Source organism: Alosa pseudoharengus, unplaced genomic scaffold, assembly GCF_046254945.1.
Source record: "Alosa pseudoharengus isolate Yale_2024_CS ecotype anadromous, Long Island Sound unplaced genomic scaffold, YU_APseudo_1.1 YU_APseudo_1.1_scf_10, whole genome shotgun sequence".
Lineage (NCBI taxonomy): Eukaryota > Metazoa > Chordata > Actinopteri > Clupeiformes > Clupeidae > Alosa > Alosa pseudoharengus.
Window position 1 is genome coordinate 15,120,749 of NW_027468565.1, and position 16,655 is coordinate 15,137,403.

Consider the following 16,655-nt stretch of genomic DNA (forward strand, 5'->3'; position numbering starts at 1 on the left):
TTACAGACATTATAGGTGATACACACAACATTGAAACAAAATTACATGGTGACAACCTGTACAATCTCTTTTTGTTGAACTCTGTTAACTTTTGGACCATGGTCTGTACTTAAAGTAATCTCTCTAAAGAAAAACTAAAAGATGACATTCTGCTTCAATATGTCACAGCCAATCCCATTTGAAGTCCAGAACTATCAGTACAGTATGAGCACTGTATGCTTGGTGACCATCCTTATCTTGCTTTTCTAGGTTCCCGCTGGAAATCGATGTCCAATCAGGAGAAGCAGCCATACTATGAGGAGCAGGCTCGACTCAGCAAGATCCACCTGGAAAAATACCCCAATTACAAGTACAAACCCAGGCCCAAGCGGACCTGCATCATCGACGGGAAGAAACTGCGCATTAGTGAATACAAGCAGATGATGCGCTCAAGACGGCAGGAGATGAGGCAGTTTTTTAACATGGGGTAAGAAGAACGTAACAGCATATTTTAAAGCAGCAAGTGCAACGCTTGACTCTGTTTTTGCAGTTGTTCCTAGCCCCCTAGCTTAGCTAACAGGCATTTAAATAGAATAAATCTTGAGCTTTTGTAATTCTCACATAGCACGTAATTGTTATCTTAAGATTTGTGTGTAAATGTTCCTTTGTGTATACACTGGGGTTATTTATGCACATATGACATTAATGCTTTTCTTTCAGAAGTAGTTTTGATTTGATTCAGTTCTCTATTAAAATGATACAATACAAACAGAGATCCCAAAAACTAATGTTAAAACTGAACTGAATCATGACAAAATATCTTTAATCAATTTGGTGTATTTAAGTATTGTTAAAGCATTGTTGGCCATTGAGAGTGTTAAATTGCATGATGTTTCCTCTTTCCCATTTTATATCTAGAAGTTCATTATAGGTCCATAAAGTCAGGTGCTCTCCTAGCGCATTAAGGATCCCATAAAGTGTCTGCTGTGATATATAGAGGATAATAGGAGCAGAGTGGAGATTGAAATTGAAAGCTACAGTTAATTTAGCTTCTTTCTCTGTATCTCTTGTCAGGCCACAAACTCATGAGATACCTGTTAACTCGAGCACAGGTACGATATATCCAGGTAATATCGCCATACCGACCACCCCGCCTGCGCCTCACATAGCATCAGACTGCTCCAGTGCCTCTGGCAGCCCCGAGCCGGCCATTCCTGTCATCCAGAGTACCTTTGGCGTGAAGATGGAGCCCAGCATCTTGCCAACCAGCGAACCCACCAACGGCGAGGACGAGATGGACATATACGAGGATTTTGAAAACGAGCCAAAATCAGACTACAGCAGTGACAATGAAACACGGGAGCCGGTCAGCGCTAACTGAGCATGCTCAGACCACTCCCTGTAAAGTCTCATATGGACTGAGCTTGCTTGGACAGCGTCCCACCAACAGGCCGGACTGTTCTTGACAGGGCATCGTAGTGGAGTGGGGTGGGGTGGAGCTGGCATGGCGCGCGCTGGACTCAGGATTTTCCCACTGACTGGAGCAGGCTCGCGAGCGGCCGCCCCATGCCACTCGAGACAGTGGCACGCACCAGCCAACCAAGTCACTGTCTAGCCATCAGGTTGTCTGGCCTAGCCATGGTGTTCAGCGGTATCTCATAGAACTGTGGGCTAACAAATGCAGATGTCAAATGCAGATATAAAGATGACCAAAACATTGAGCTGGAGAGAGAGAGAGTCTCTAAGGAGAGTAGGGGGTGAAGGGGGAGTATTTCTAGATAAGATGAGCAGATGTCATGGAAACTCACTGATGTTTTGCATGTACAGTATGTGCTAAAGTAAAGTGTGAAGATGGGTATTAGCGATCAATTTGTTACCATTCAAAACATTAGAAGTCACTACAATACATTATTATATCCAAACTAAGAATACCTCCATTTCCAAACCGAAAATCAAAGTATATATTGCTCGTTAAATTATTTATGGACACCAACTGATGGATGGATCCGTTTTGGTAGAGGTATTTATTTGGCCGTTTAGCGGCATGTTGTGTTCTGAGGGAAATTAATTCTAAGCACTGGAGCTGGTGGAGATACTCCCACTGCATGTGTGTGTGTGTTGGTGTGTTTGTGTGTGTGGTGACATGTCCACCCACCCAGCTCTGCTCTGCTCATGTGCTCTGGCTCTGACCGTCACCATATCAACTGATGAAGCTCGCAGTCTCAGCCTGTTCTGCTGTTCTGTTTTTGATTGATTGAGCCAGAATCAGAGACAGGAGATGATTCAGTTAAATATGTATTGTTTTTTAGGATTGCATGCATCTGAGGCTATTAGTCTTAATCTGTTTGTTGGTCTTAAGACATTTCTTAATGCGTGAAGTTAGGTTGTTTTTACTTTTATTTAATCCTTTTTATGTATATATTTCTTTTCTTCTTGCTTCATGGACACTTTTCATAGTCAAGTCATAGCCTATTAAAACCTTGTACTGTCAGGACTTGAAACTTAAAACGATAGTATTTAAAATAAAAGTATTGCTTTTTTCAGTCTAAAATGTTACTCGTACTCCCCATTGAAGTCTAATATTAATGTTTGAAATGGGGTTCCTTCGCTCACTCAGGAATGTTGTGCCAGCGTGTGAATGTGTTTTAAATGAACTATTTAAAAACCCGGGGGAGGGTGGGGAAATGAGCTACTATATATTGTTGACTTTCAATCCCATTGTTTTCAGTATGTTTTGTGTTTTTCTTTGTTGGAAATCTAAAGGTGCCAAAAAGTAAAGTAGTCGAAATCATAAATTATTAGTAAAGGCACTTAACAGCACAATCGCTTAATGAAATTCCAGCCTAATTACTCAGGATGTTGCCAGTTTTCTCGATGATCACCAAGTGGTAAGGGGGCAAAGGCCCACAATCATGTGATCTGTGGTGTCTTCATGGTGAACTAAAGAACACACTCAAGTATTTGGAGCCTTGGGTTAGAGGTGATGACATAGAGAAACAGGTCTGAAGACAGGGAGCCAGAAGGTTTACAATATCTTGAGCTGACACCACCAATGTTTTAAAATAAGTCTTAAATTTCATTGCCATTTAAGAGGAATTTGCATATGTAATGTATAAATTAAAATGCAAGATGTGTAGATGTGCATGTGCAAAAAGAACACCTAAATATTGCAGGACTGATTCCACAATCATATTTAAACAATACGGTTTACAACAGTGGCAAATATACAAGTGTTACCTCTACTTGCATAGTGAGTACATTTTTCTCCAAAGGTGTCATTGGTGATTAGGCAGAATTGTTCATCCATACCTATTTTCTAAGCGTCACAGACTAGATTTGAATCAGACTCGTCTGCTGCCAAATGTCAAATTGGTGTAATGGCATCTGGCAGTGATATGGGAGTATTCATTTCTGCTCATAGTTTTCATAGTCTTAATTTTTTCTACTTTTTTGGAGGGGCGGGGGTATTTTAAATTAATGTTTGCAGTTCCTTTTTTATTTCAAGTTTACTAATTGTAAGTTATTTAAAAATTCTTTACATTTTTCATAGGGCAATGTTTGTAGGCTGGTTTGGAATTTGTACATTTTTCACGTCTGTGCCAAATAATGTTATGCTGGTTCAAAGACAAGACAAGATGATGTATTGTCATTGAAATATTGAAAAACAGATAAAAACAAAAAATATATTGAACCTTTGTAGCGATTCTGTTAAATATTATAAGTGTTATAAGCACTGGATATAAAGTGTATTTTTAACAAATTCTGACTAATGTGAAGATGTTCTACAAAACACATGGGTTGTGACTAAAATGCACACAATTCTGAATCTCTGACATTTTGACATCTGTCTCATTTTATGTCATTGACGCTTCATTTCAAAAGAGAATGAATGAATATTGATGCTCCAGTGCTGCCTGTGGGGTCGTGACTAGTCAGCCTCCCTCAACTGTAACACACACACAAACTCACACACACACACAAACTCTCTCTCTCTCTCTCACACACACACACACACACACACACACACACACACACACACACACACACACACATACATATCCTGGACATACATACAGAACACTTTTGTGTTAAATATTGTATTTGAAGCTATTTAGTGTATAATAACATTTTGTTGTATTTATTAGCCTCTACTGGCTCTAAAACAATGCGATCAAATGACAATCAGAAAAATAAAGACTCTGCAATTTGGACTTTAATTGTTGTTATTTGTGGTGCTGGTTTTGGAGTAGACATTCAGTCAAGATTCAAAGGGGACTATTTCACTAAGCGAAACACTCAAACACTATTTGATTTTGACCCGATTCAGTCAGACCAGACAAACGTAAAGAGCCGGGCCGAATTCCCATCTGATGTGTTGTACAGTTTGAGCATGCTCACTGCATATCTGACGTCATAATCAGCGTTTCAGCTCCGGTCCATTTTGTCCATTGAAAGGTGTAGTTGTGAATTACCATGTTGTTCAGGATGAGAATTGCAGTGTCTGCCTGGCTATACTGTAGGTCCTGCCCTCATAATTGTATTGTTAATAACAAAAGTATTTATAATTGTAGTAATTCATATGTTGCGTTAATTGCAAGCCAGATTTCATGAACAAATCATGACAGACAAGACATGTATTTAATGGCGTTTAAAGGTGCAGTCAGCGATGGCACGAACCAAAAATAAACACTGTGTGGAGTTTCTCTTGGAATACTGAAGGGGGGGGGGGTGAGCTACCTCTCTGGTGTGTTTTGTTTGGTCCATGGTTAGAATATAACACACATTGTTTTGGACGAAAGCATCTGCTAAGAAATTTAAATATAAACATAAACAAACACTGACTGCACCTTTACTGGATTTCCAAATTTCATACTGAATTTTCCCATTTGAATGAACAATCATTAACCAAACATAGATCATCGTCATGTAACTACAGCATTCAGTCCAAACCTGGGAGCATAGGCTGTGCTTACAGGTGTCATACTGTACTTTGTTTTCCTTAAAATGGAAACCTGAGAGTATTTTAGCAATACAGCCATGTTCAGGAAACATTGATAAGAGAGGCATTCAAAAAGTTTGTTGCTCTAGGTTTCTTTGTTATTTTCAAACTTTTTCGGCTCAAACAAGAATATGAAAGACTGGCACTTGAACAAACTGATGTTAACTAGATATTCTTTCAGCTTTGAGTTCACAACTCTTCTGTCCTTTTGAAACCGATTAATCTGACCTGCAGAATTTAGATGTCTAACCTTCAGGGCACATTTTTTCCCCCAACAAAAAATCCATGTAAACCATTTTTTGGTTCAAGGGAATTGCATATAATTACAACCAATTTCGATACTTCAAACATTTCTGAAGTATGGTGTGAAAAGCATCAAAGGTAGTGCTCTCTTTGATACTGAGTCTACAGTAGTTAACACTGTGCTTGTCAAGGGCCAGTCATCAAAATACACTGCATGGATGACATTACAAACCATTCTGTAGTACTGATTTAAGGGAAACCCTTGCAAAGTCTCTAAATTACTAAGGATTTAAATTAACTTACTTATGCTGTAAGCTAATGGTAAGTTACTGGGTGATTTCCACCAGTAATAAGTTAGTAACTACAGAGAAACTACAGCCTAAGTACACCTAACCAACCTAAACCAGTAACTACACAGTATTTAAGTTACAGTAAGTCACCAGTTGAATTGCTGATTTACAGCTGGGTTTGTTAAGTTACCACAATTACTTCAATTTGCCTTTGTATTTGTCAATAGTGCTTCAAAGGACAGAAATCATACTTGACTCAGTGAATTTCAATGTTTGTCTGCTAAGGAGGTTATCTCAGATACTGTAGATGCCTTTCAAAACATTTTTTTGGATTAGGCTTCTCTGAACAGTTTCAATGAGAGCAGCATTTTGATGAACATTGGTCTGCAGAGCTGTTCAGATTTTCAGATGCAACTTGGGGCAAATTAAAATTCAACATTTAAATGTAATTGTTTATTTTAAAAGATGCCGGGTCCCTATCCAACTTATACTTGATCTTCTATTGTCATAATGTTTGTACAGTTTGTCTAATTGTCTAACAGTCCAAAACAAGGCTGTGGCCCATCCAATTCTCCATTAGAAATGATGCAATGGTGTGATGGAAAGTGTATTGCTGACCAACTGAGAGAATTCCTTAGCATAAAATGAGAGCAGATACAAACATTAAAATTATATTTTCCATTGTATTTGGTAGCTCACTGCTTACAAAACCTTGGGACATCATGGGCTGAAGCAACTATGTGTATGTTGGTGTTTACATCCCGAAGTACTCTTCTTTTTTGTCAAAATAACGCTTAAATCTGGCATTGGCATATCTGAAAAGAAGAGCGCAATGTTCAAGGGTCATGGATAATGTATTATTGATTCATATGCAAGTTATTACAAATTACATACATCAACTTCCACGAGAGACCACCAACCCTAAATTAGCACTAATTCCAGGAGGAGCATTAAAATGGTGTAAAATGTTACCCAGAGAGTAGCCGTTAAAGACACAAATCATATTAAAACTTTAAAGTAAACATTCCTGAGCAGGCATACAAGAGTTTAAAGACTGAAGGTTGAAAACAGTTACAATGCAGTCTGTGCATTACTCCAAAATCTCATCTTTGGCCTCATCTTGGGATCTGATGATTCACAGAATCTGGAAGATTCTACGTGTTAAAGGGAATACATAAAAGGGAATTGTACTGATAAATAACTTACTTGATGAAGTCAAAATTGATAGTTGAATATCTGGCCTGAAGAATGGCCCATAAGCCCCAGAAGAAGTGTGAGGCCTGAAAACACAAGACTAAATGTGTTGCCATGTTGCGATTTCTCTTCATTAAATATGGAGCACTGAAGCCCCAGATACACACATCTCTATCACACAGCACGTTCATGCAATGGTGCCATAAATTATACCCATCCCACACATCCCGCTGTAGTCAACACATGGCATTATTTTTTGTAAATACATCATCTGATGGACATACTGTAGATGGGGTGCAAAAATAAGAGGTGAAGTTACCCTTGCTGTTATCTGTTGTGATGATTTGTTTTGTTGTAAATGTTTATTATCACACATGTAGCAGTTACTGTTGAACAGACTATAAGTTCAAGGCTGAGATGTCCCCCATTGAGCTGTAGGCTATGTCCTGTGCTGGAGACGTGTTCTTGGCTTCTATGAAAGACGCCTCTAGTGGAGTCTGTCATCTCTGCTGTTATGCAAGTTGACCTCTAGTCTGTGGCAAACTAAGTTTAATTAGGTAATGAAATAATTGATGGAATGAAATATTTCCAACGCTTTCATTCTTTACTAATCTAAAACATTGCATCCTCCACATATTGAGTGCATTTCTGTGTGATTAATGGGTCAGAGCATCAGTGGTGCCATTAGGGCTGATCTTAAGCAGAAACCGTCAACACTGGGAGTCATTGAGATAACAGAAGAAAAAAAAAGCCATGATACAAAAAAACTGACACTCAACAGAGGCCGAGGTGACATCACCGAGCTCCGTGTCGTGGCCCCGGGGGGCTCGTGGGTCCGTGCGGAGCCCCCGTGTCCTCTGGCTCACTCTCGCTGAGCTCTGGGGACGAGGAAAGCTGCCGCGAGGCCTCACCACAAACCATGGCAGCGCTCCACATCACAGGAGATGCCCGGAACCCCTCCCCTCACAGCCAGCCAGCAAACACCGCCATTGGAACCGTGACTATGGCCATACATTGCAGTGCTCACAACTGAGAAGCTAAAATCTGCAAGTTCATTACAAACCCAAATGGCTTACTTAATGGACCCAAAAGGTTTATTTGCATCCCCTAATAAAAATAAAAAAAAGAATTCAAGTACCTTTGACGAGAGCTCTGTTTGAATTGGTCAAGTTGTACTTTCTGACAAGCCTTAAATGAAAAACAGCTCTCTTGGGTATCAGTTTCGATTGTTTTGATAAACAGGCAAAGCCGTCGCTGTGTGTGCCAGGTTAGTAAATAACAGGCTGTGTTTCATGTCAGTGGGAGGGACACAGGGAGAGGTGATTCATTCCTGATGTGACTTCTCCCAATTTACTCAAGTCAACAGTCTAAGTGTCACCACAATCTGATTTCAATTATAGAGATGTTCTCAGCATCTTATTAGTTTTAAGTGTATGTGTGTTTTTTTTATCTTATGGCTTTGGCAAGGCTCAGTTATTCTATCAGCCAAATGCTTTCCAACCCAAACCATATTGTGTGTGTGTGGTTTTGCATATGTGTGTCCACATGCATGTGGTATGAAGACAATGCCATGCCAGTTTTAAACTGACAATGAAATCTTTATGTTTAGATCATGAAATCAGCTGTAGGTGTGTCCTGCAGAACTAACATTGAAATGAAAGATAATGATTTACAGAATGAGTTCTGGCTTGAGGTATGGATAGAATGTTAAATATCATGCTGTTTACTGTATACTGTAACAAAATTCCACTGATGATATGCTAAAAAGGAGAAGCGAGTGATCGAAGTGATGAAGAAGTGATCGAAGTTTTACATAATCTACTGACAAGCCAAAGAGCATAACACAGAAAGTCTTTTTTTAAAGAGACTGACGTTGGTTTTCTGAAAATATCTAAAAGTATGTTTGTAAAATTAGAATAACATTTTGCAAGCCATGTTTATGGAGAAATATTCAACTAGAGGACATAAAAGCTGACATATTAGATCCCTGCCCATGTAATTGTTTCCCTAAAGTAATAAACCAGATCCTTACCTCATGAAATCCCTTTTTGGCACCATTGTCATAGTTCATGATTGTACAAGAAATAGGTGTATGTTTAAAATGTTTGTATACAAAGAATTGCTCAGTGGACATCTCAAAAAGAGTTTAATTTGGTTTCAGAGATGTGATGTTTGGTTTAGTAAAGGAAGTAAACTATTTATCCCGAGGAAATAAACACAAATAAACTAATCCACTGCCTGCATTTTTAGAGTCCTTTATTCCACTGCTGACCACATGTGAGGGCCGAGCCAAAGACACAGACAATGGCTTTGTGTCCTGCACTCATGCCTCAGCCCTGGACAGAGTGGAAGCACACAATGTACTGGTCAGTCTTTCTGGCTTCAGCTGAACGATTAATGTGTGTCTGAATGGTGGGTTGGGCTAGGTTGGACGGGACAGAGCTTAGTGGACAGGTTTTAAGCATTCCTTCACTCTGTCCATATCCATGCTTCATTTGCTATTTGTGCACACTGTTTATTCCCCACTAGATGGCCACTGCACTGTTTTGGGAATTGTGTGTGAAGTTGTGGATGGGCTGATTCGGAACTAGGAAACTCACCAGAGAAAACTTGCAAACGGTGACGTACAGGTTCTTTGCGTCCTGCTCTGAGACTGCGCTGCCTTTGCCGGTGATACTCCTAGAGCTCCGTAGGTAAGAGGTCAACCAGTCCAGCTGGAGCGCGACGCTAGGGTACAGACCGTAGTCAATTGTGGTCACTCCTGACATGGGACAATGACGAAAATGAAACAGCAGAGAATGAAAAGACAGGAAAAATACCCAATTTCAAAAGAACCATCCATTTAACAAAACAAAGTTTATTTCTTTATTCATTTGCCTACCTGCAAATTCATTGAAATGGTTGGCAATATCAAACGCCTGATAGTTAAAATCCGCATATTCATAATCAATGAATTTCACAGAACCTGAGAAACAGAGGATTGAATACAGTGAATCTCAAAGATAGCATCTTATGGCAAACCATTACTGTACCTAAAACATCCCTCTCCATCTCCTTAATTCTTTTATTTGAATGCCCAACTGAAAATCTCATTTCCAAAGAAGACAATTTAGACAGAAAACACATGACACTACTGCAAACTCTCATGCATTCTTTTACCTCTACAGTACTGGTTATCAGTTTGGTTTCAAACTGAAATATGGGCTTGATGTTCTACTGAACTCAGTCTTGTAATCATTCAAATAACACATCATGGCAATAACTTTACAAGTGCCAGACAAGACTTGTAGTATTCCATCAGGAATATGCTTTTTGAGTTGAACTTGACAAGATTGAGTTCAACTTGACAGCTTCTGGTCGCTCTAAACTGCTCAGGGAAGATTTTTTCTTCCATAGCAATAGCTTTGGCACCTCAACGTACCTTTTGTGTCATTGTAGATGATGTTCTTTGTTAGAAGGTCATTGTGACACAGCACTGTGGGAGAGTAAACGTGACCAAGTCGTCTTTTTAACTCGTTCATCTCACTTCTCAGAGCCTCCACGCTGGCTGCCCCTGGGACACACAAAGACCTGGAAGAGGAAGGACAGAGTTGCTTTGACCAGGTGCCTGGTGCCATTTCACAGAGGAGGCAGTATCACAGACATAATGTCAATTGCTACTTTCAGAGATTGATACAAAACACAACAGACATGTTGAATTGAACACCAGTTGATTGAACGATTAAACATAATCATCATTCATTAAACTGACAGTACTTTGGATGTAGGGTTATTGAACCCTACACACACTTCAGTTCATTTACTATAAGCCTTAGATTTTCTTTTGCTGTCCCAAAGGAAGGACATTCTTTATTAATCATCAATGCCATATGCACTTAACTGTGCAGAATTCTGTTTGAAGTTTTGTTTGTGTGCGCATTTAGTGCGTCCATACACATTCTTCAAGTCCAGGTGGGGTCATCAGATTGACCTGATTCTCCTCATCCTGAGGAGCTACTTCTCACCACTTGCGTCACCTGTAAGTGCTTCACAAATATTGTGGCCACTCTAATGATTTTCATGTATCTTTTTCAGTCAAGGAGGGAAAATACAGTCATTTAAACACCAGTACCTATTTATGCCTCTGAACAAACAGTTGTCATAGCTTTATACACAGTTGTCTATGTAATTTAGAGTTGCTTGTGGAGGAGAGCACAATAAAATGAAAAGGAAACAGGTTTCCTGTTTATAGAAGAGCAAGGCTTTCTCACATACATGTACAACCAAGCATGCCTGCAATGTATTCATTTAAGACTAGGAATCATTAAGAATGTGTTACTCGTCTTTGCCTCTAATCATGATTCTGTGTAAGATAGATAGACAGACTCTCACTCTCTCTCTCTCTCTCTCTCTCTCTCTCTCTCTCTCGCACACACACACACACACACACACACACACACACACACTCATATCTTGTTGCTGTATAGACATTTGTTTTTCAGAACATGTACAGGTCTATTCATCAACCCTCACAACTAAGCACACACCCCAGCCTAAATTTCTTCCTCTTCCTTTCGAAAGTGAGTCATTTCTGAATAATGCACTTCTTGTTCTTGTTCTCTAAAGCAAACAGAAGTTCTCCATCTTGTAGACCACCACCTTTCCACTGACTGCTTGGAGAGCAGAAAATACAGCCCCCTTTATCTCGCTGCATTCACCGAGTTGATCTCCCTCACATAATGTTCTGAACATTAACAGTGCAGAACATTCAGGAAAATATACAACATAGAAGACAAACAAAGAAGAAAATAGATAAATTATGTTAATGATGAATTTTAAGGTTATTTTGGTCTGTCATTTGATTTATTTTATTCCTTAAAAAAACTGAAACTGGTCATGGTAGGTGCATCATTATATAAAACCCATATGTACCTAAAGGAAGTCATTTCTGATGTGCAATACTGAATCACTCATTGTGTAAACTAATGTCATCCGAATGGATCATTGTAAGATTCAGTATGAGCATGACTACAATGTCAGGGCATCCTTTCCATAATAATTAACTGCCATATCCTTCTATGAGCCATTTATTGAATGAATGTTCTTCATCCACCAAAAGTGATTCTTTCATTGCTTGTTTGCATCACTGATGCCATTTATCTCTAGTACATCCTTGCGTCTAAAAAAATCTATTTATATTGAGATAACAGCCTTAAGATGATTGTTTTTATGTGTGTTCAGTTGCCTTTAGATGCTGAAATGAAGGCACTGAGAGCAGCTGTGCAGCTGTGCTTCACACTCGGGAGAGCAGCAGGGAGTCGGTTTATATTCTTTCTGCAGGTGCTGCCTTTACCAGCTTGTGCACATGCACATGTACAGCCGCTCACGCGTTTTTGTTCTCTTTCTCTTTTTTTCTTTTTTAATAAAATAATTGAAAAGATCCATTGACATCAATAAGACTCAGAGCAGCTGATAAATATTGTTTTGTGTTACTGATGAGGATATACAAACAGCAGCACAGATTATAGTGCATTGCAGCCCGTTGCCATCTATTGGAAAAGTCAATGCACTACAACTCTTCTGGGGACTGGTTTGGACAGGGGAGGATTACGCTCAAAACTTTTGAAGGTTATGTTGAAGTATCAGATCCTTTCGATGAATTGTCTCACAATCTTTGAAAGTAGTGGGGCCATACTATTGACTTCACAGGGACAAGGCAGCCAAATTCAAAAGCATATGCTGCTAAACAGGGTGGATATGCTGGGTATGTGGCTGTGTCTGCATGCCAATTGCATAAGATCAAGTTTGCTGTTAGTGCACTGAGCTTTCAACTTCTGACTAGTCTAACACCCAAATTAAATCATATTCAGTTTATTTACAGTTAAAAGTGCACCATCGTTTAACACCATCATTGTAATTGAATGATGATAACTGACATGGCAATATGAAGTATACTGACATGATGGCATACTTTAGCCATAAAATATCAGTAATATTAACACTCAATCAACCCTACATGTGAAATGGATTGAGGATCAATCTGATTAATAAATGCTTCTATTTTTCCAGAGGTATGATGTGTCAGAGGTGTAATGTGTCAGGGGCATAAGGCTCAGTAACTGACAACACTGTCAATATATTTAGAGACAGAGGGGAAAGTCCTACTGCTGCGTTTGTCTGTCCAGGCTGTTTAAATATGTAATATACCTGCTGTGTCACTGACAAACACCAGTCTCCTCAGTGTCAATGAACTCAGTGTGTCACTGCGAGGATGGTGTGTTCACTCCCTGGCAAGAGAGGAGAACCAAGAGCCTCGTCTCCATCTAAGAGAGGGAGTTAAAGCAGATGTTGCACTTTACTCCTCCCGGTTGTCTGAACTTCCGACTTAAAGCAGCTCAAGTAAACAGTTGTAAATGTTTGACCGATAAGCTGGCCAAGTTGGTTAATGTCTGCCCCTTTGTAGTGTCTTGTCTCTGACCACACCATCTCTGATACTATGACCTCTCTCCATGACAGTGGACAATGTCACTACCCAATCGGCTGCCCACCACCTTTAGATGATGTTGAATAAGTAAGACAGCAAATATCTGTATATGACTGTGTCTGTCATTATCTCTGAAATAAAAAGTTGTGCATGGTGCTCTTGTGCTAATATGAGTTATGATGAGACTTGACTCACCTTAGCATTGGCGTCTCATTCTCAGATTCCTGAACAAGCTGGAGGAACTGAGACATTTTTGTCCACAGGACAACCTGAGGGGGAGAGCTTGTCCTTGGCTTAATGCTGTGGATCTTTGCCATTTCTCCAGCAATTAGTCTGCATGTTAGCACAAAGACAGAAAGAAACTTTATTTCATGCCCTGAATGAATGAGAATCTGCACAGGAACACAATTCTAAACAGAGCACAGACAACATCCATTATGTCTGTTTTTTGAGAGACTAAGTTTACAGTTTTGAGAGCCAGTTTAATTTAGGATATCATTGACCTCTAGAAAAAATGCTAACTTCTGTCTGATCAGACTGGTGTGCTGAATGAAAAAAGAGTCGCGTCTGATCCTTAATATGGCCACTTCCTTTTCACACAGGCCCAAAGACAGTCTGCAGGGTGACCTCTCACTCTCATTTGTTATGTGACCTTCACTTGAAAACAAGCTCTTTTCTTCCTGAGAACTGTGTCTTGGTATGGCTCTGTTCTGTCTCAGGGCCCTGTTGTTCTCAGTGTCTACAAATAGACAGAAAAGGCACAGAGTGCAGCCATGACTCTTTGTACAGAGATGGCTGGCAGTTCCCATGATCCAGAGTCCTCCTTCATTTAGACGTCTGCTTCATTTTTTGGGTAGGGACCAATAGCCCTTAAAATGGACTTAATATTTCTGAGCATGACACCACTCTTATGGCGCTTATCTTGGAAAATACAAATGGAAACCCAGAAGATTAGATTTTACCATGGGATAAAGAGCACTGCTCTGCAGATTCATTACTGCAGTACTGTGTCTTACATACAACAAAGTTAGTTTCATATCCAGCACTGAAAACCTCCCAATTCATCCGCGATGCACAGCCAATGTGTGAAAATAGTAGCCTAAACATATTCTAAGAGAATTTAGGTCAACACAATGTGGGTGACATAACCCATTCAACTGTACCTGTAAATGTCTGGCTGTCTCAGCAGTGGGCCATCCAGCACCATGCCATGCAAAAACTCATAACAAATGCCGTTGTCAAAGCTGCAGTACAGTTTGGGGCCACAACCGTGTTCATGAAGTATCTGAAACATGTCCATCTCTTTGTGCCGGTCCACATAGAGGTCAGTCATGTTGCCATACACTCGCACCAGCACCACATCATCCGATGACCGCAGGCAGCCTGTGTAACAGCCCATCAACTGGTTGGTGATGCCCTCTGTGAAGACCTAGAAGTTCACAGATTGAATTAATGTCATTAATTAATGTCATTCATGAATTGATCAACTCCTGGACATAAAACATTTTGGACATAAAAAAATATTTATTAAAATAATGGTTAAGGAACAGGTTTAAGAATGTACACTCAGGTGTGACGTTTTTTTTATTTCTCATTTTATGTTGCCTTGAAAGCTGTTTCCTGGGCTTCTTGGCTATGTGTCCTGTTACTGTATTTATATGCCTGAGGTTCTTCAGGGTGTGGTATGTTTAATTTTTCTGCTGCATTATTTTTCTCCTGTGGACATATTGTCCCTGCTCAGTCTATCCAGTTGTGAGAGCACAAAAACAACGTCATACACTGAAAAGAGACCTCTGCAAACATGGCCTTTGACCTTTGATTAAGTATTTATGAAGGAATTTCTTGAGCTTCGTGAAAACAAATACATTGCAGCCAGAATGAGAATTTGTGATCAAACTGGACGAGCCTTTGTCATCAGAGTCAGGCCAATAGTGTCAAGAGTTGGAGCAGATCAAACCCAGAGCAGGGCAGAAAAGAGAGCTTGCACACACAGCAAGTAGAGCCTATTACTTTTCAGTGATGTGCAGAAAATGTCTATTGGTTTTGTCTGTGCTGATTCCCAAGCTCAGTGTTTACCTCATAAGTATTTTAACTGAGTCTATTTGATCAGCACCATACAGAGTGATAAACTTGAGCTCAGTCCATGCCCAGGTCCTTACAACACTGATCCCATGGAGAAATATTAAGGCTCAATTTTGACTGGGGACAACTATTTAATGAAATGATAATATAATTTCATATCATTACATGTAGCTGAAATACAATCGTAGGCTAAAACATTTTTATTAACAAATAGCAAACACTGACTTTAATGTAAAATAGTCAAACAATTTCTTGCAGCCGCCATTTCCCTTTAAGGTACGATAGTACTGACCTACCTTTATCATATGTACTGTGTATTTACTCATGAACACATTTTCTCGCTATTTTATGCATTTAAAAGTGCCACTAAACAATAGGCTTTTCCATGGTCATTGTAGTCATTGTCTTTCATTACAGAAACCCTCACACCTGTGAAATTCATATCTGCAGGGAACACGGCACCACCAAACTTGCCTTGGTCTTTATGTCCTCTGTCCTCCACTTAGGCCTAAGAATCCTCAGCAGCTCCATGACGCCGCTGTGGGGCTCCTCTTCCTTAACGCTTATCTTCAGGTGAAGAAGCCCAGTTATGGTCTCCATTGTTTAAAGGGACTTTAAACTTTTTACTTAAAGGGAGCCTATTTTAGCTACAATAACAGCTGGATTGCTTTGGTTGCTATAGCCCATCTGTCGATCTGTCAAGGTTGACAGCTTATCAAAGTGCAATGTTCCTCTGGACATCTCCAGTGCTTAACTTGTGACCAAAGATTACATATTAACCTTCTGCTCAAAACTAGAGACACGATACCCTTTATGGGGGGAGGGTCCTACACTCTTTTACAAGTTGTGTATGACATAATATACACTCTTCTTCAGTGGACTTGGTCAAGTTTGAATGGAAACATACTGTAACAGATGAAGAGCCATGCATGAAAGTAGCTGCTGTAGAGACAAGGGTAACCAGGATAAAAGCATTTCACCTCTTACTTTCTAAACTGGCATATACGGTGCATAGTTGTGTGGCTAAACACACTGCAAAAACTGTTTATCTAATCTAACCAAGTGTCATTAATCGTATATCAAGATAAAAAATGTTTTTAGTTGGTATCGTTTTCAGTATAAGAGACTTACCTAGTGCATTTGACTTAATTTCATGAAAGTTTGACTTATTTTAAGACGTCTCATCATGAAAACAAGCACATTTGGCTGCCAGTGCATTAAACAAATTTGTCTTAAAAACAAACAAATTTGGTTGCCAGTACATTGAGCAAATTTGTCTTGGTAAGACTCCTTATTAATTAAGTCAAAATTATCTTTTGAGAGAGCACTAGGTAAGTCTCTTTATACTAAAAACAATACCAAATAGCTTTTTTGATCTTAATATAAGATTAATAACTATTGGGTT

At 39.5% G+C, this 16,655-nt stretch overlaps 2 protein-coding genes across 11 annotated transcripts in view; one reads left to right on the forward strand and one right to left on the reverse strand.

Annotated features, from left to right (window-relative positions):
* Window positions 1-4,469, forward strand: part of LOC143101764 (transcription factor Sox-6-like) — a 64,458-nt gene extending 59,989 nt beyond the window's left edge. For 8 of the 10 annotated variants that reach the window (XM_076264988.1, XM_076264963.1, XM_076265023.1 and 5 more), the window contains 2 exons: window positions 250-466; window positions 1,054-4,468. In XM_076264988.1, coding sequence (XP_076121103.1) covers window positions 250-466; window positions 1,054-1,360 — 524 coding nt within the window. In that variant the 3' untranslated portion in view covers window positions 1,361-4,468. Of the gene's footprint in view, window positions 1-249; window positions 467-1,053 lie in introns of all 10 variants that reach the window. The other 2 variants (XM_076265030.1, XM_076265037.1) reach the window with 1 other exon arrangement.
* A 1,796-nt stretch (window positions 4,470-6,265) lies between these two features.
* Window positions 6,266-15,850, reverse strand: LOC143110152 (ethanolamine kinase 1). The gene is given in 9 exon segments (XM_076273012.1): window positions 6,266-6,326; window positions 6,718-6,791; window positions 9,306-9,466; window positions 9,587-9,670; window positions 10,127-10,252; window positions 10,676-10,701; window positions 13,364-13,501; window positions 14,332-14,597; window positions 15,725-15,850. Coding segments are annotated over 9 exon segments (1,062 nt in total).
* Between the last annotated feature and the right edge of the window lie 805 nt (window positions 15,851-16,655).